General features: G+C 33.9%; 1 protein-coding gene across 6 annotated transcripts in view; it reads right to left on the reverse strand.

The window, feature by feature from the left end:
- VPS13A (vacuolar protein sorting 13 homolog A) overlaps positions 1-20,519 on the reverse strand; it is a 236,934-nt gene that overhangs the window by 66,930 nt on the left and 149,485 nt on the right. For 5 of the 6 annotated variants that reach the window (XR_004350289.1, XR_004350290.1, XM_032634365.1 and 2 more), the window contains exons 40-47: positions 16,122-16,214; positions 15,311-15,667; positions 14,057-14,158; positions 12,611-12,769; positions 12,179-12,434; positions 10,673-10,833; positions 5,707-5,810; positions 1,718-2,000 (exon numbers count right to left, since the gene is read on the reverse strand). Coding sequence is in view for 4 of the 6 variants with exons in the window: in XM_032634365.1 (XP_032490256.1) it covers positions 1,718-2,000; positions 5,707-5,810; positions 10,673-10,833; positions 12,179-12,434; positions 12,611-12,769; positions 14,057-14,158; positions 15,311-15,667; positions 16,122-16,214 (1,515 nt within the window). In the remaining 2 variants the exon portion in view is untranslated. The remainder of the gene's footprint in view (positions 1-1,717; positions 2,001-5,706; positions 5,811-10,672; positions 10,834-12,178; positions 12,435-12,610; positions 12,770-14,056; positions 14,159-15,310; positions 15,668-16,121; positions 16,215-20,519) is intronic. The other variant, XM_032634366.1, reaches the window with a different exon arrangement.

Genomic DNA, 20,519 nt, shown 5'->3' on the forward strand with positions numbered 1-20,519 from the left:
GCTGGCACTAATGAAGATTATAAAACACTATAATTAGTAAAACAAAAATCTTATCCACTAGTGATTTTAGTTGTGAAAACTACAAAATAATGAAAAATGTATGTAATCCAAAATAAGCAATCCCTACTAACTCTCATTTTTGATTTTTAACAAACTCTCATAACCCATTTCCAATCACTGTTTATACTGAATCTTACGTAGCTTTTAAAACTGTTCATTTCTCTCCACTCACGCTTGCATTACCTTAGTTCATGTCACTGTAACCTCTCCCTTTAAGAGTCTCCTAACTGCTCTTATCTCCTCTAAGCCCTTTTCTACACCGCAGCTAAACTGTCTTTCTAAAAAGTGATCATATCCTTTGGAAACTAGCAAACAGAATGTGATCCCTAAAAGCATCAAGTTAAAAGTTCTATTAAAATGCAACATAGATAGACATTCCATCTGGGTATTTCACCTGTTTTTCCAGCAACTCTAATCTGGTTCCCTCCTGTTATAACATGGGAATCTCTTCACTTTAAGATTTTAAATTACTTAAAGCAAAAACAAGGTAAGCTATCAATACTTGACATGCTCCACAAAATAGAAGAGTAGTGCTGGTGGTGCTAGAGAGGTAAATAAATGGGAACGATATGCCTGTCAGGCACTGTGCTAAGTCCTTTACAAACATTATTTAATTTGATTTCACCATATCCCAATCATGAAAGTTTTATTACTATCCCCCTTTTATAGGCTTGGACAAATGATTTAGAAAGATAATGTAGCTTACCTAAAGACACAGCACTAGTAAGCGATAGAGGTAGGATTCAATCTCAAATCTATCTGACAGCAAAGTGTAAATTCTTAACCACTATGTTATCTGTCAACCATATGGAAAACAGATATTCTTAAACCACAGATGTGTTCACTCCCCCACTCCGAAAAAAAATTTAACAGAAAAGTGTAAACAGAGTAAATCCCAATAATTAATAATTAAAAGACTGCAATAAAATAATATACTACAATGAAGAACTACTTTCTTATATTTGAGAAGCAATGGCAAATGGAATATTTACTTAAAATCCCAAGATGGAGAGATTCCTGTTACAGCAACAGGAAGGAATCAGATGTAATATCTTAAAAAAAAGAGTATTTAAAAGAAAAAGCATCTTTATAGGGCATAAAATCCTTTTAGAAAACTAGCACAAGAATAATACAATGTAGCAAGTTTTAAGTCTAGTACTATCATTTTAATACTAATTCTCATACATGTTTGAAAAGTTAGTATCCATCTTTTAAATATACATGAAATATACATGCATGGAAAAGACTGAAAAATATATATTTTAGAACTGAAATGATAACTTCATCAGAAGTGCTACCTTCAGATAATGTGATTATAGACAATCTTAATAATCTCTATTTTCTAAAATTTTCTACAGGAATATCTATTACTTTCATAAATGATTTTTAAAATGGCATATCATATTTGTGTGTATGAATTATATTCAACTTAGTAGTCAGATTTCTAACGTAAATCAGTGGAAAAAAATTTTTTTTAATCTTCTTTCATATAACATGATTGAAACATTTCTTTTCCATTTGAAGAATATCTGTACTGTCTATTCACCAGTACTATAATTTTTATTAGAATTTTAAAACATTGTTTTATTGTTCATAACTTTAAATAACTAAAGCTACAAAATCAAAGACAGGAGGGCATTAAAAAATTCCAGAATACCTCTATATAATAAGCAATCTTGTAAGGAAGAAAATTTCGGAGTAGAATAGGTGGCCACAAATGCATTATATATGGTAAGTCCCAACCATCTTCTGAATACACTGACAAAGATGTCAAATTATCTTTTTCTGGGACAATATTAATGATAAATGGCTTCTTGGAAGGGTTTATAGATCTACATTTCTTCTTGAGAAAAGTGCCATCATTTTTTATAATTTCTTCAAAATCAATTCCTTCACACATTTGATAGTCCTCATCTTCTGGCTTCAGGGAAAGGAGTGATCTACATAAAAGATTAAAAAATACATTTTAAAATGCTTTAAAAGAAAATACATGTTTAACTGTTTGATTACAGCTTCGGAACAATGAAATTATCTCCCTCCATACTACTGTAATAAATTTTTATATTTTCACATTCTTCTTAGAGATAGGTAAGATAGACATATAGATACCAATTTCCATCTTAACTTTCTGGAAACCAATCAAGTTATTTGGCTTCCAAGAGAAGAATATTTTTCTTACAAACTTGCTGTCTTAAAAGTATGTTTACAAGATAATTGGTTTCTCGCAGAAAATACGTAATCATACAGGTCATATATGCAAAACACACACATACAGCTGTGACTTAAACACTAACTTAAAGAAGTTGGCTTTCCTGGGTATGTGGTCCCAAGTACATACCATGATTGAGTTTGTGAAGCAAAAATATATTTCTACTGAAAAATTAATCATCGGCTTCTCAAGGTTAATCAAATGAAAGCTTTCAACAGATACTTAGCTTTACAGAAATGTTGAGCATAGTTGCAGAAGTGGTTGTAAGAAGACAGTAATAAAATTACTAGGTGTCACATATGATTAATCCTTATATTTAAAAATCACATTCTTTTACATTGCAAATGTACTTTGGGTTTAATAATTTTTTTAAACCTAAGGTGTGTCCACATATAAACACTTAAGTATTTTTATACTTGTAAAACTAATTACCTATGATTGTGACACTATCCCTTACTGTGTGACAAGTGTCAATACTATCTCTAGCTGTGATTGTTTTCTTAAGCTCTAGTCCCCCCAATTTTAAATATCTACTACATATTTCTGTAATGATGTCGGATGGTGCTTTAAATTGCTAAATTGAACTCTGAACCCTCCACACCCACTTCTCTGTGCGTCCTTTTTTCAGGAACTTCCAGCTATTGGCACTCTGGACTATAAAATAATATTAACTCTTCCTTATTCCCCCCTTACATACATAGATATAGTTACCTGTCAAATCAGTTATCAGATTTAGCCTATTTTACTTCTACATTCTCTCTGAAATTTCATTTTTTCTCCATCAAGACATTTATTGGACTATTATTTACCAATGAGAAGGTAAAACTGAAAATGAACAAATGGTAAGTCATTCTTTACTCTTAAGGAGATACCAATCACATGGGAAATGTAATGTTAAAAGATAACTACTGCACTGTGATAGGTACCCCCCCTCAAAAAAAACCCAGATGTACACTGAAGACTAAGGGCATGAAGAGTGTGGTTAACTCTTTCTAGATTGGCTGCAGAGTGTTTTCCAGAGGTCACAATTTCCCCCAAAAGCTTTGTTTCTGAAGGGTAGAGCTGAACTAGAGACATATGCAAGGTTAAAGGAAAGTTTAAGAAATGAATGAAGAGAAAACATGAGACAGATGATCAATGGCAAGAGGTTTTGAGTGAGAAGAGCTGATGCATTAAATGGTCTTAAAACAGAAGAACACCAAATGTTCTGAGAGAGGAAGAAAGAAATAGGTATTAAAGATGAAGATAAAATTTATATAAATGGGGGCAAGACAATGAGCGAGCAACTATCCCAATGTGGACTTAACCTTTCAAATTTCATATTCCAACATGCACACTACATTCCAGTCAAACCCCTAGTCTTTTATAAACCTGTACAAATTCTGTGCATTCACGCCTCCTTATCTTTGTTATGCAATTCCTTCCATTTAAGATTGCCCTTCCCCACTAATCTCCACATTATTATATTTTAACTACAATTCATGTACGTCTCTCAGGAGTTAATCATTAATCCCTTCTTTCCTTTTCATAGTTTTCTGCAACTAAAACGTTTTCTGTGATTCTCAACAACCCATTGTTTTCTACTTTCTGTACCTATATAATATATCAATCTCTCAAGGGGAATAGCCATGCCAATTCCTCTTGGTATCTTACAGTAGTGCCTTCCACACAACAAAACACTTGGTAAATACTTGTTAAATGAATTGAATTTAAGAATAAGTATACCTAAATTCTACAGAATGATACCCATTTGTTAATTTAAGACCTCACATCTTAAATATGAGTATCTATATCTAAGCATTAGATTAGAAGAATATCTAATGTGAAGTCCAAGCTAGTCAGTCATTAATAATTCTAATTAAGATAGATTAACTTCCATGTAACACATATTTAGCCTTGAACAAAAAAGTGTAAAGATACTCTAATGGCCTAACTTTTCCCTTCTATGGACAGAAACACAAAATATATAGTAATATTTACTAAAAATAAAGCAGAATGCCATTAACATTTATTATCCAAGGACAAAATGGATTTCCTCACAGAAACTTTTGAACATATCTTACATGCTACTTTTTAATCTAGTCTTATAACCCACTCCAAATCCTCTCTAGAACAAGGTCAGATACTATAAACAACTATTTTGTGGTTGTTCTCTAGACAATATAACTCTTTCCCTCAGCAAGTCTGAACTAAGCAATAAAACTCATTAGGGTTAGAAGGTCTAGGCAATAAAACACTCATTAAGGTGAGCAGGCCTACTCTCTGAAAATATGTGCCTAAAACTGCTAGGCTGTATTCTAAGCATTAGGGACCCAATCTTGAACTCCTACGTATGGGGCAGAATAAATAGAGGTAAGGAATATTTTGGCACTGCTCGTAATTTTGCCTCCATCCTTTTGTAGCATAGGTCTAAAGGTCCATGTCTAGAGTGTGTTTTGAAATGGTACTTAACAAACTATGATGCTTATTCTGAGGAAGTTTTTATTCTCCAAGAGAGTTTAATCTCCCTAAAAGAGATTATCTTCAATTCCAGATTAAATATCCTAAATAATAATAATACTTGTTTGTAATATTAAGCCTATGATTAAGAGACTAGCCCATCATTAGTACTGTTACAATTTTAATAGTCCTTTCTTAATACATAAAAGATTTTATATGTACTATACAGCTGACCCTTGAACAACACGGGTTTGAACTACACGGGTCCATTCATAAGCAGACATTTTTCAGCAAATAAAGTACTTGATGACTAGCAGTTGGTTGAATCCATGGATGTGGAAATAGAGGTGTGGAGGACTGACTGTGGGACTTGAGCACCCAAGGATTCTGGTATCTGCAGTGGGTCCTAGAAACAATCCTCTATGGATACTGAGGGACAACTGAATGTGTATTTTTGACTACATGGGCGTCAGCACCTCTAACCCACATGTTGTTGAAGGATCAACTGTCTATCTCTATTTACATTACAATTCTATCAATGAACAATTAGATAAATATGTAGATTAGAAGATAAAATATTTTACATTTTCTAAAGAAATTTCTTAAAAATTCTATCATAAAACCCTAGAAAAGTAAAAATCACTTCATAATAGTGTAAATAAATCTAGAAGCCACCAATCATGCTCAGTAAGAAATTTTTTAAAAATCATAAATATATATGACTATGGCCATGATAGTTATATTGCAAGCATGTAATTTATATTTACTAGTGAAAGCATAGATAATTTATAGGATATACATTATACACATTAAGTTAAATAATATTTCTTTAAAAAAATCTTCTAAGAGTGCCGAAACTTAAATAAGTTAGATGAGATATTAACAAGATAGATTTGATCATGGTTTGACAACTTAAAGATAGATATCACTACTAAATCAGAAACTAAAGAGTGTATAAGAGACCTTAGGGCAAACAAAAGGATAAAGAAAAAAATCACCGGTAAGATGCTAATGGTATGTTAAATTCACTTCCAGGTGAAGCCGTTCCCAATAAGGTGTCCCCTCCATAAACATAAAGTGGTATTGAAAAATGATTTCTAATCTGGGAAAGAAAAGTAACATTTAGTATCATTAATCTAAGAATCTAAAGACATTTAAAAAATATTCCATCTAAATATCCCAGCAAAGGAATTATCAGGCAATATTTATCTTGCTCATATAAATTAGAAAAAAAAATCCAAACATGCAATTATCTTTGCTAAAAATTACAAGGAAAAGTTTCCAGTTTTAGAGAAAAGGAATCTCAAAAACAAAACTTTAAAAATCTTAGAAGAAAATAACATCTTCTTGAACTTGATATAAGGAATAACTTTTCATTTAGACAAAAATAGAAAAAATTAATAGGAAAAATATTATATCCAAGTTTTAGATGTCTATATGATAAAAGTGAAAAACAAGCCACTGGCTGGCAAATGTCTACCTTTTTACATCACTGTTGTATGCTACTCATTGAATCAAAGAGTGTGGAGGGAATAGCTCACCCAGTGAGTAGCATACAACAGTGATGTAAAAGATTAACATTATTTTGATTAACACACATTATCAGATAAACCTCCGTTTATATTTGGGATAGACCAAACTGGTTAGTAACACCATTTTCTTGTATTATTTCTATATCTTACTAAAATCTTTATATTTTAAAAATCATACCAAAATATAAAACATACTGAGTGCAAACTAAGAACTGATAAATATATAAACTTAACTACACTATATTTTATTTCTAGATAAACTGTTTGCTCTACCGATTTAAAAGAAGAGACATATATTTTCATTTCTATGAAAGTACCTATAAGAAATTTAACATTAATGTTTTACTATTTAATAAAATTCAAAAGTAATCTACGATAATGACGCAGCCCAATTGTCATCTTTTATTTTATTTTTTTTTTAGCGGTACGTAGGCCTCTCACTATTGTGGCCTCTCCCGTTGCGGAGCCAAAAGGCTCCGGACGCGCAGGCTCAGCGGCCATGGCTCATGCGCAGCCGCTCCGCGGCATGTGGGATCTTCCCGGACTAGGGCACGAACCCGTGTCCCCTGCATCGGTAGGCGGACTCTCAACCACTGTGCCACCAGGGAAGCCCTGTCATCTTTTAATACAGTTCATCGTAAATCAAAAATGAAAGAGAAGGAACCTCTGTTTTCAGCCCTGATGGAAAAATATAGACCAGATATAACTTCCCAATATAAACAACCAAAACACCAGGGAAAAAAAATACACATGAAGTAATGGACAAAAAGGTGGCACAGGAAGGAAGGAAAGGAAGGAAAGGAAAGGAGGAAGGGAGGGAGGGAGGGAGGGAAAGAAAGAAGGAAAGAAAGGGGGAGGGGAAGGGAAGAGAAGAGAAGGGAGGGAGGGCTAGAGAGAGAGAAAGAGGGAGAGAAAGAAAGAAAGAAAGGGGGGGAGAGAGGGAGGGGGGAGAGAGAAGGGGAGGGGAGAGAGAGAGAGCGAGAGGAAGGAAGGAAGGGAGGGAGGGAGGGAGGGAAGAAGGAAGAAAGAAAACTCCACCAAGATAAGCCCTAAGATTGTCACCTCATCTTACTACCTGGAGAGTTTCTGGATTACTGGGTGGAGAAGAAGTCAAACAGAGCCCAGTCTGAGTTGAAGAGATAGATATAAGAATATGGGAAAGCCAATGAGGCTTACTCTAACAGCACATTACATGAGAGAGAAGATAGCTGCATGGAGAGGTGAGAGTTACAGAGAGGTAACTCCTGAGACTTTAAGAGTGCCCCCTGTTCCAAAGACTTCAGTACAGTACTGTCTGGCACATGCACGTCAGTACACTGTCTAAGGCTCAGTAAAGATCCATCTGAAAGCCGCAGGCAGAACAATCTCTGGTGCTGACACACAGTTCCTTTTCTAACCAACCGAAGTGGTAAAATCTTGTTTAGTACAAAGGGTATTGGTTACAGTGCTTTACTAGTGGGGCAAAATTAACCCTAGGCTACAGGCTGCTTGAGTCTCACCTAAGAAGTTTTAACACAAGCAATGAAAGGATCACTTTCCAACGAACATAACTGTGTTGGAGAATTAAGTTCAAGAATACATAAAGGGGTACAAATACATCTAAAGCACCTGACGAGGTAAAATTCACAATTTTAAGCAACTGGTAAAAAAATTACTGGACACACAAAAAGAATTTTAAAATGACCCATTAAAAAAATGAATAAAATGAAACAAATCAGAAATGAAACACATGACAGAATTAGTAGACAAGGATATTAAAACATTTATATAACTATATTTGATATGTTCAAAAGTTAGGGGAAAGCTGAGGATATATAAAAAGACATGGAAAATGTAAATAAAAATGCAAGTTGAACTTCTAGACATAAAAATACATTGGATGAGATTAAGAACAGATTAGACATTGAAAAGTGAACTTAAAGACATAATAATAGAAACTATCGAAACAGAAACATGGGGGTCGGGGGAAGCTGAAAGAAAAAGTGAACAGAGCATTAGACAGCATAAGTTTAAACACTCTAATATATACCTACTTGAAGAAAAGAAGAGAGGGGGAAGACAGAAAAAAATATTTGAAGAAACAATGGCAACATTGTTTTCTAAAGTTGATGAAAACTATAAATCCACAGATTCAAGAAGCTTAAAAGACTCAAGTACAAGAAACATGTAGGATTCATCTCAACCAAATTTCTTAAAACCAGTAATAAAGGGAAGAAACTTAAAAGTATATAAAAATATATCACACATTTCGTAGAACAAAGGTTAAGAATAACAGCAGACTCTGGTCAGAAACAATGTTAATAGAGTCAATAGTGAAATGACATCCTAAAAGTATGGAAAAAATAACTGTCAATCTAAATTTCTACACCCTGTGAAAATAAAAGTGAAGTAAAAGCAAAAATAGTTCACTGACAAATTTCATTAAAGACACAAAATTACTAGAAGAGCTCACTCAAGAAGTGACAGATAATATGAATAGCCCTTAAAGTGAAACTGTGGTTTAAAAACTTAAGAAAAACATCACAAGAAAACTCTATACCAACACCCCTCATGAACATAAATGCAAAAATTATAAACATGAATTTAGCAAATCAATTCAACAATATATTAAAAGATTAATACTTCAAAACCAAATGAGGTTTATCCTGGGAATGCAAGGTTCATTTAATATTTAAAAGTCAATCATTATTTAATATAATAATTAAAAATCAATGTAATTCATCATATTAACAATTTTTTTAAAAGATCCTCTCGATAAACAGAGAAAATCATTTGACAAAATGCAACATTCATTTCTGATTTAAAAACTCTCAGTAAACTACAAACAGAGGGATCATGAACAACAATAACAAAAAAACAACTCAAAATATACTCAATGGTCAAAGATTGAATACTTTTCCCCTAAGATTGAGAACAAGATAAAAACATCCACTTTCATAATTTCTATTCAAATTGTACTGGAGATTCTACCCAGTGCAATAAACAAGAGAAAAGAAAATAGGGCTTCCCTGGTGGCGCAGTGGTTGAGAGTCCGCCTGCCGATGCAGGGGACACAGGTTCCTGCCCCGGTCTGGGAAGATCCCACATGCCGCGGAGCGGCTGGGCCTGTGAGCCATGGCTGCTGAGCCTGCGCGTCTGGAGCCTGTGCTCCGCAACGGGAGAGGCCACAGCAGTGAGAGGCCCGCGTACCGCAAAAAAAAAAACACAATAAACATCAGATTGGAAAGGAAGAAGTAAAAATATTTTTATCTGCAGACATCATAACTATCTCTATCTATAAAAAAGCTACTAGAATAAATGTATCTAGTAAGGTTGTATAATACAAGTTAATACAAAAACCAAATGTATTTCTACTAGCAAGAAAAAATCAAAAATTAATATTAAAAATGCCAATTTAATCAAAATTTCTAAATAAAAATTGAAAACTTGAAGTCTAAAATTTAAATGGAAATGGAAAGGACTTAGGCTAGCCAAAACAACTTTAAAAAAGAACAAAGTGGTACAACTTGTACTACCTGATTTCAAGACTGAGGATTAAGTAGTAATCAAGACAGTGTGGTACTGACATAAATAGATCAATGAAACAGATTAGAGACCTCAGACATAAACACACACAGATATGGAGATATGGTCAATTTATTTTTGACAAAAGTGTCAAGGCAATTTAATGGAAAAAAGGATAATCCTGGTCAGAACAAATGAATAGACAAGCGGAAAAAAATGAACCTCAACCCTCACTTTATATCATATACCAAAATTCATTAAAAATGGTATGTGGTATATACATAGAACAGATTACTACTCAACATGTAACTGCATGCAACATTAATACACAAAAGTTGACACATACAAAATTATCCTGAGTGAAAGAAGCCAGACTCCATTCTCTACTTCATTCATTTACATAAAATTCTATATTGTGTAACTAATGCACCACAAGAACATATAAGTGGATGCATGGGAATGGGGAGACAGGTGATGAGGAAACTTTTTGGGGTGATAAGTATGTTTATTACTTTGATTGTGATGAAGGTTCATATGTGTATTTTTGGTCAAAATTCATCAACTTTAAATATATGCAGTTTATTGTACATCAATTTTACCTCAATAAAGGTGTACAAATTTCTCTCACTGTATTCTCTAATTGAAACGAAATAATAAATACATACTACAAAGAACTAAAACAAAATATTCAATTTTTTTTTGTTTTTGTTTTTTTACAAAATAATATTCCAAAAACATTTACAAAATATTCCTACAACTGCTCGTATTACAGTAGTATAATTACTGATAATGATTATTCTTTTTGCTATTAGCTATATTTCTATTACAGTTTGTATTCTTTTGGTAGTAATTTGCTTTAGTTTTTTTTTTTTAATTAGCATACAAATATACACAATATGACCTCACAAAAAAATGAATCATTCCGTACCTGCACTGGGGAGCGAATTGTTACCTTCTTACTTCCTTCCACTGCATCAATTTGACAAACAATAGATCTTTCAACTCCAGACTCTCTGTGTCTTACAGTGTACAGTCGTTGTCCCACTTTTGTTAAAGGGATTTTATCAGCAGTAGAGTGGTTAGCAGGTGCTAAATTAAATATACATGTTTGAAAGTTTTTATTATAATTCATCATATATTAATTTTAAGTAGACATTTTAAACCAGAAACATCAGATGATTTCTTAAACGTATGAATAATTATCACTGAAAGCTACACAAAGGGATATTTTAAGAATCCACAATACATACCTACATCATTCATTTAAAACCTTCAAAGCATTTTACCAAAAAAAGTTTTTAATTGAAAAAGAAATCTCATTCAGTAGTTTAACCTAAGACAACAACATAACCTTTTAAAAATAACTGACTGATGAGAGAAATTACTAGAAAATACAAGAACACTGTTCTCTGGTTTGCTGTCATAATAACCAGAGCCTAATACATTCAGGCAGTCATTGGCAACTACCAAGTAGCTGCAATTTTTCAGTTTTTAAGTTTTTCTACCAACCTGTGACACTTTGTGATATCTAAGGTTTGATTAAAAATTTACAGTTTTATCTAATATATATATATACATATATTGTACTGGGGTGAATTATCTATTTATATAACCTTCTTCCCTACTATCCCATAAAAATGTCAGTTTAAAAACAAACAGAGGTAAAATTGATGAGAATAATTCATGGACAATGCTGGGACAACACCTGAAACCTAGCCACTGTTATGAATCATTTCCTGACTAGGAAAAAGTATTAGCTATCAGTTTTAGTACCCCTCCTCCATGTCTAATTAACCTTTCTAATATCCTCCCTTCCATAACTACTTAAATGTCAGACTGTCAGAAAGTGGTGTCAGTGAGGCTTTGGGACTATTTAATATTTAACTTCACAATGACTATATACTATGATAATTTTAAAATGTATTTACTTTCACCTCTCATGAAAATGAAAAACTTCTGGGAAACATAAAGGACAAAGGAAAAAAACCTCTACCTCAATAGGCAGAACACAAAAACCATTTACAAACCCCAAAACCATTACCCTGTGCCATTTCATGAATTCAAACCTTATTCTGAATTCGTTCAGTTGCAAAACTGGTGCAATTCTACTGAGTTATACTAAAAGTGATTAAAACAACCACCTATAGCTAAGTCTGTAAATGCTGACTGAGGATGAGATTTAATAATTTTCCTCTCCAAAACATAAAGTAGTAAGTTACCATACTCTAAATAAAGCAGTGGCCAAAGAAAGTCAGAATTTGAAATACAAAGATAAAGTGACAACAGCAAGCAAAGCCCCGCAAAGGAAATAATGAAATTTGCAAAATATTAGAAAGGAGATAAAAAACCTGTGAGACACCACAAATGAGTAAAATGGGATATAAAATGTAACTTAAAAGAAATTAAAGCCCCAGGAAGGTAATTTATCACTTACTAAGAAGAATGAAGAAGAATTTGCTGCTTAGGCTGGTCATTGCATTGAAATGATCATTGTCTTTAGTTCGTATATAATCCATACTTAAACTCTCCTCATTTTTCAATACATATGATTTTGCCATAGGTACGCTGAGCACACTAAAAGAGTCACTTGGTGAAACAGAGATACTAAGTCCAAGAGAATTTAAAATCATAAATGGTGCTAGATCCCTTATGAAGGCAGCTGAAGATCCAGTGGCAGCTTCTGTAAATGCCTAATAAGAAAGGGTTATCATAAATAAAAGAAAATGTAGAAAACTAAACGACAAGCAGAACACTAATGGACATATGACAAATAACTAAGTTAACAAAAAACTTCTTGTTCAATAAAAGAAAAGGGTTAACTCAGACTAGTACACCAACGTTTAAAGTTTCAAGTTACTTTTCTTACCTTGACTAAATTATTTAACATTACAAGGCCACATTTGGATAATGTAATGTTTAGTTGGTCTTTTGAATGGAAAGTGATGACAGTTTTATATTCTGGTACCTTGTAATTTTCTTCTTCTGTACTTGAGTCAACAATGGCCTTTTTGGCTTTCTTTTTCATCTAAAATAAAATATAAATTGTAGAAATATGAGAAAAATTTGTTCCTAGGAGCACAACATAACTCACTTTGCAAAGGAAAAGCAAACATTAGACAAATTCCAATGACAGCATTAGAGAGAGCAATACATTTTATCAGTTCCACTGCCTTACTTGGAATTACTTGGACATCAGCCAACTAAGGTCGCATTGGATAGAAGCAGTATTGGAAGAAAAATTCTCCTCCTCCTCAGTTATACTAAAATGGCAGGCACAATTTAGAAGGGAAAATAACCCCTAAAATTACTAAATGCATGGAGCATCTGAATGAAAATTAGAAGCCCATACATCATAGCATGTGGAAATTCAGGGCAAGAAAAGTCATTTAATCTACTGGTGCTATAAATGCTATAAATAAAGAACAGAAACCTAGGGACTTAAAAAGTCCAACAATAGTTGCAGAACAGTGCCACTAGGACCTAGGGCTCATGTGAATCAATACCACCTACCTCTTTTTAGAACTCACAGGTCTACTGCCTATGTGTATCCTGACCTAACAACCGCCAAATAAGTTCCTTTATCCAAATCTTTTATCTGAAGTATGTGGAAAATCAAATGTCCTGGTTTAATACATAAAGCTGGATATGCCAAGCTAGTCACCTTTACTGTTCCTTTAACTGGCTTTAAACCACTGAACATTTGTCTGCAGGTTGACTGAATCATTATTAGGGAGGAGATATGCTAGGAATGCTGCAGTCTCTTGCTTCAGAAGCACAATTTCATCCATCTAAAGGTCCTGATTCGTATGATTACATAAATATTATATTTTCTTCTATATATACACCCTTCAGAGATCAAAGAAAACTTGGGATAGACAACAACCTTCAAGAAAATGCTGGCGATATTTTAACATGACGGTTATGTGTGGGGACTCTGAAGCCAGTATTTAATTCCACCTCTTCCAATTTAAAGGTATTATTGCTTTATGGAAGTCCTTTAACTTCCACAGTTTCAGTCCCATCACATGTTAAAATGAAGTTTAAAACTGTATATTCTTCAGAGGTTTGTTGTAAGGGTTAAAGCAAAAGTAGATTATTTAGAACAATGTCTAGTGCATAATAAATGTTACATAATTATTTGTATTAGAAGCCCATGAGGCAATGGCCTTGGGTTTGAAAATTACATTCAGAGGTCAAACAAGGAAGCATGTGGAAAGGCTCATAATGAGATACCTGAACTCTGTTGCGACTAAAGTATGTGTAATGTGGACATCCTCAATATTTGAAAAAAATTTTCAGACTTCAAAAATACCTTGATTCCAAGATTCCATGGTCTAAAATCCTCAGTCTGATCAATTTCTAAGGGTTCAAGCAAAGGTTCCCACACACCAAACATTTCATTGTAATAATGTACCTAGAGAGAGAATTTTTAATTTTTTAAATAAGGCACTCTGATATTTTCTAAAATGATCTTCCATGCTGTTTCCCACCAGCATTCCATTTTGGCTGTGCTATTTCTTCCATGTGAAAACCATCTACATGGCATTCATTAGTTTCCTCATGCTTTCTTCACTTGGCTAACTTAGTGGTGTAGTCTTCACAATTTAATCCAGAAAAAAAATCTTTTTTAGGTATCTTCCCTTGACTTTCAGGCTGGGCTTAACATCGAAAGCTGTGTTCATCTATCAAACACTACTGACATTTTTTAAACATATCTGTCTACCTCCACTGACTTTTCGAAAGCCCTTGAGGCAAGTAACATATGATTCAATAAGTATGCACTTATTTGAATTCTCTGAACTTCTTGGACATCCTAGATCAAATCCTCTGCAAAATACAGATAATTCTAGCTAAAATCTGGAAAGTTGAAATCTAGTCTGTCAGTTCCACCTCTATTAGCATATAACTCTGTATCAACACAAATGTTATAGGAGCTTATAAATTTTCATATTTACTGACTTAGGTAGAGTATCAGATTAGTTTCTACTTGACATCAACTCAATTAATAATTTAAAGCAAAATATCTCTGGGATGATTCTATGTAGATAAATTCTGAAGCAAAATATATGTTGGTTCAAAGCAAATATCTTCCATATAACTAAAGGACTCTCACAAAAATCTGAAAGACCTTGGTGGAGTCTCACTACATTATAAAGATTCTGCGTTATATAAAAGTATAAGGCATATTTTTCTCATTCTTTATATTACTATTTTAGAAGAGATTAAGAAATAGTCTATTATCATTTTAAAGGAAAAAGGATATTCAATTTAATTCTTAAAATTAAGAATTTTTCACCTACTCAAAACTGTCTATTAATATCATCAACTTTAAGATGAATGAAACCAGTTGAAATATAAACTTAATATGGACATGTACTCTAAAAGTAACATACACATAAAAACAACTATATCAAGGGCATAAATTTGTACACTTTCTTCCAAAAGTTTTGTGAACCAACATCATACTTAGGATAAATTTAATTTAAATGTTTAAGTAAGAGTCCCCAAATAGTCTGTGTATAGCATTATTTGTTATAAAATCTGGAAAAATACTACATATGCTTACTTCTAGCTCAAGCTGACAGTGGAGATTTATTAGGGAACTCCAGTTTTTGCCTTCCCCTGAGAAACGTGACTTTGCCAAAAGCATAGGTACTGTTCGATGACCAATTCCAGCCCCAAGAACTAGAAAAATAGAATCAATGTTCATTCTTATTATCTCTCCTTTGGGTACCAATTCAGTTGGGGAAGCTATTTTTTCAACTTCATTTGGTTCTTCAAGAAACCACATTTTTAAATTCTTTGTATCCTTCTTTTCCCATAAATGTGCTGTAGAAGAAGCAGTTTCTTGTGGGATGGTTTCCTTAGCTGTATAAAGTGCTGAAGTTATGGTAATCACAGTGTTTATGATAACTGGTGAAACCTAAGGGGAAAAATTTAATTAAAAATCTACATAAACCACTTTCAAAAAATACACACTTCAAAAAACATTAAATATATTTGTAAAGGATCAAGAGGAATTAATATTGAACTAACCTTACTACCAAGAAATAGTAGATACAATTTGCTGCCCACAAAAAAGTTTTTTGATTATCATAACTAATTTCAATAGTTAAAATATTTATATGTCGATATTAAATGGATCAACTATACATACTATAAGGATGTTAACTACAGAAGCAGTCAACTGCCAATAACAATATATGAAAACATTCATTATAAAATATGTATTAAATACCATTTTAAAATTACGTGTCAAAAAAGATTTTCAAAAATAGCTTTTTTTTGCTTATTTAACAAAAGAGTTGCTATAATAATTGCTTATTTCTAAGTTTTATTAATTTTTTCAAAAGGGCACCAACTACATTGTAACTTACCTTCAGTGTCAGGGATTTTACTGATAATTCAATCACTTGTGGATCTGTACGTATCTGAGTAGCTTGATAGAACAAGTCACAAGGCTGCAAAACCTGTGAGAGAAAAACCAATACTATTAAATTAACATGTTCTTAAAATATTTTTATTTAAAGACTTGCCCAGTAATAGATAAGTATGTTAAATAAACAAGTTAGTAAAAATAACTATTTAAAAACAAGTGAATCAATAAAACATTTCTTAATTATCCTCTTATTCATTATTTATAAAAAATAGAAAGTACTAACATTAGCAACACTATTGATACAATAAGTAAAAGAATTTCTTAAATATGCTTAAATACATGAAAATTCCTCAAAACTTGTATTCTGTATTTTATTTTACATAAGTCCATTGGAATCCCTGGGGAATTGGTTCCAGAACATACACACCTGTCCCCTGCCCCCTACCCCTCACCCATGGCAGATACTAAAATCCAAGGATGTTCAAGTCCTATATATAAAATGGCATAGTGTTCAAAGACAAATACTATATGATTTCACTTACATGTGTAATATAAAAAATAAAAAACAAACAATATAAATGAACAAACCAAACAAAAGAAACATGTAGATATAGAGAACAGAGGGGAAGGGGTGGGGGACAAAATGGGTAGAGGTCAACTGTATGGTGACCGATGAAAACTAAATATTTGGTGGTGAGCATACTGCTGTGTATGCAGAAGTAGAAAAATAATATTGCATACATGAAACTTATATAATGTTATAAGCCAACATTATCTCAAGAAAAAAAAGGCATAGTACAGTCAGCCCTCTGTATCCACAGGTTCTGTATTTGTGGATTCAACTGTGGATTAAATTACTAAAATAAAATTTTATCATGGTATTTTTTTCCACTATAAAATGAAGTAAAATGAATTAATCTATATAGGACAAGCTACAAAAAATGAGAAGAAAAAATTAGAAATACATTAGACTTACTAAATAATTCTTAATATAATTATAAATTAACTGAGTTTTCCCTAACTATGGTAAGCATAAATCTGTCCTGTAGCCCCTAGTGACTCACGTTCCTCCCAAATGCAAAATATATTCACCACCTCCTAAGGGTTCCTTTTTAATATTTATTTATTTATTTACTTATTTGGCTGTGCTGGATCTTAGTTGCGGCACATGGGATCTTCGCTGCGGCATCCAGGATCTTTTTTTTTTAGTTGTGGCATGCGGGATCTTTTGTTGCGGCATGCGGGATCTAGTCCCCTGACCAGGGATCTAATCCGGGCCCCCTGCATTGGGAGTGTGGAGTCTTAACCACCGGACCACCAGGGAAGTCCCCCTCCTAAGGTTCCTAATAGTCGCCTCCCATCACAGCCCAAAGTCCAAAATCTCATCATCTAAATCTGTATCTCATCACATAATCAGTTCATCTACATCTCTCATTAAATAAAAATTCTAAAATCTCATCTCTCTCATCAGCTCAAAGTCTAAAATCTAAATCAAGTCCAAATGTTGATGAAGTTCCTGGGTGTAATCTATTAAGTACAACTGCTGGGGCACAATTTCTCTTAAAACTGAAACTAAGATGAGTTGCTTGCTCCCACCACTCTCAACATAGAATGGTGGGACAGATATAGGATAAGAATTACAGATATTCCAATTCAAATATAAGGCAGAGGAGGTTCCTTAAAAAACTACAAATAGAACTACCATATGACCCAGCAATCCCACTACTGGGCATATACCCTGAGAAAATCATAATTCAAAAAGAGTCATGTACCAAAATGTTCATTGCAGCTCTATTTACAACAGCCAGGAGATGGAAGCAACCTAAGTGTCCATCATCGGATGAATGGATAAAGAAGATGTGGCACATATATACAATGGAATATTACTCAGCCATAAAAAGAAATGAAATTGAGCTATTTGTAATGAGGTGGATAGACCTAGAGTCTGTCATACAGAGTGAAGTAAGTCAGAAAGAGAAAGACAACTACTGTATGCTAACACATATATATGGAATTTAAGGGAAAAAAATGTCATGAAGAACCTTGGGGTAAGACAGGAATAAAGACACAGACCTACTAGAGAATGGACTTGAGGACACGGCGAGGGGGAAGGGTAAGCTGTGACAAAGCGAGAGAGAGGCATGGACATACATACACTACCAAACATAAGGTAGATAGCTAGTGGGAAGCAGCCGCATAGCACAGGGAGATCAGCTCAGCGCTTTGTGACCACCTAGAGGGTGGGATAGGGAGGGTGGGAGGGAGGGAGACGCAAGAGGGAAGAGATATGGGAACATATACATGTATAACTGATTCACTTTGTTATAAAGCAGAAACTAACACACCATTGTAAAGCAATTATACTCCAATAAAGATGCAAAAAAACAAAACAAAAACAAATACAAGGCAGAAGGAAGCCACTAGTCCAAAGAAGCTCTGAAATCCAGCCAGATAAATAAGTTTCTTGATTAGATTTCAAAGTCTAGGAACAATTCTCTGTGGCTCTCAACTCCACCGTGAGTCATCCTTCCTTTTTTTTTTTTTTATAAAAGGTTGCACAGGGCTTCCTTGGTGGCACAGTGGTTGAGAGTCCGCCTGCCGATGCAGGGGACGTGGGTTCGTGCCCCGGTCCGGGAGGATCCCACATGCTGCGGAGCGGCTGGGCCCGTGAGCTATGGCCGCCGAGCCTGCGCGTCCGGAGGCTGTGCTCCACAACGGGAGAGGCCACAACAGTGAGAGGCCCGTGTATCGAAAAAAAAAAAAAAAAAAAAAAAGTTCGTGAACCTTTAATAAACATGTGCATGTGTCTTTTTGAAATATGGTTTTCTCTGGGTATATGCCCAGTAGTGGGATGCTGGGTCATATGGTAATTCTGTTTTTAGTTTTTTAAGGAACCTCCATACTGTTCTCCATAGTGGCTGTATCAATTTGCATTCCCACCAACAGTGCAAGAGGGTTCCCTTTTCTCCACACCCTCTCCAGCATTTGTTTGTAGACTTTTTGATGATGTCCATTCTAACCAGTGTGCAGTGGTGCCTTACTGTAGTTTTGATTTGCCTTTCTCGAATAATTAGTGATACTGAGCATCTTTTCATGTGCATGCACCCCAATGTTCACTGCAGCACTATTTACGATAGCCAGGTCATGGAAGCAACCTAAATGCCCATCGAAAGACGAACGGATAAAGAAGGTATGGTACACACATACAATGGAATTTCACTCAGCCATAAAAAGGAATGAAATTGGGTCATTTGTAGAGACGTGGATGGACCAAGAGACTGTCATACAGAGTGAAGTAAGTCAGAAAGAGAAAAACAAATATCGTATATTAATGCATATATGTGGAACCTAGAAAAATGGTACAGATGAACCGCTTTGCAGGGCAGAAATAGAGACACAGATGTAGAGAACAAACGTATGGACACCAAGGTGGGGAAGCGGTGGGGGGGTGGTGGTGGTGGTGTGATGAATTGGGAGATTGGGATTGACATGTATACACTAATATGTATAAAATAGATAACTAATAAGAACCTGCTGTATAGAAAAAAATTAAGTAAAATTTAAAAAAAATGAAACTATTTTCTAATATAAATGACTATGATATCAATTAAAGTTCAACTAATTGCAACTTATCAAAATGTATGTGGCTAAAACAGCTAGCTGGCCATAAATATCTTTCTCAAAATTCCCAATAATCATAGATGTTTCCCTTATATGGTTGTTCAGCTAAGGATCTCCTTTTTTAGACTTCTACTTCCATCTGTGAAGGAAAAAACTTGTGACCAAGCAATAATCCACCTACAAGTTGAAAAGTCATGTTAAAAAAAAAGTCTGCGTGATATAAAAGAATGAAATTGGAACAGTCTCTAACACCATATACAAAAATAAACTCAAAATGGACTAAAGACCTAAATGTTAAGATGATACTATAAAACTCCTAGAAGAAAACATAGGCAGAGACCTTTGGCATAAACTGCAACAATATTTTTTAGGATCCCTCTCATGAAGCAAAGGAAATAAAAGCAAAAATAAATAAATGGGACCTAATTAAACTTAAAAGCTTTTGCACAGCAAAGGAAACCATTGACAAAATGAAAAGAAAACCTACCAAATGGGAGAAAATATTTGCAAGTGATATGACCAATAAAGGGTTAATATCCAAAATACAGAAACAGCTCATACAACTCAACATCAAAAAACCAAACAATCAGATTAAAAAATGGGCAGAAGAACTGAATAGACATTTTTCCAAAGAGGACATGCAGATGGCCAACAGGCACACGAAAAATTGCTCAACATAGCTAATCATCAGAGAAATGCAAATCAAAACCACAGTGAGGCATTACCTCACACCTGTCAGAATGGCTATCATCAAAAAGAACACAAAATACAAATG

Source organism: Phocoena sinus, chromosome 6, assembly GCF_008692025.1.
Source record: "Phocoena sinus isolate mPhoSin1 chromosome 6, mPhoSin1.pri, whole genome shotgun sequence".
In the NCBI taxonomy this organism is placed as follows: Eukaryota; Metazoa; Chordata; class Mammalia; order Artiodactyla; family Phocoenidae; genus Phocoena; species Phocoena sinus.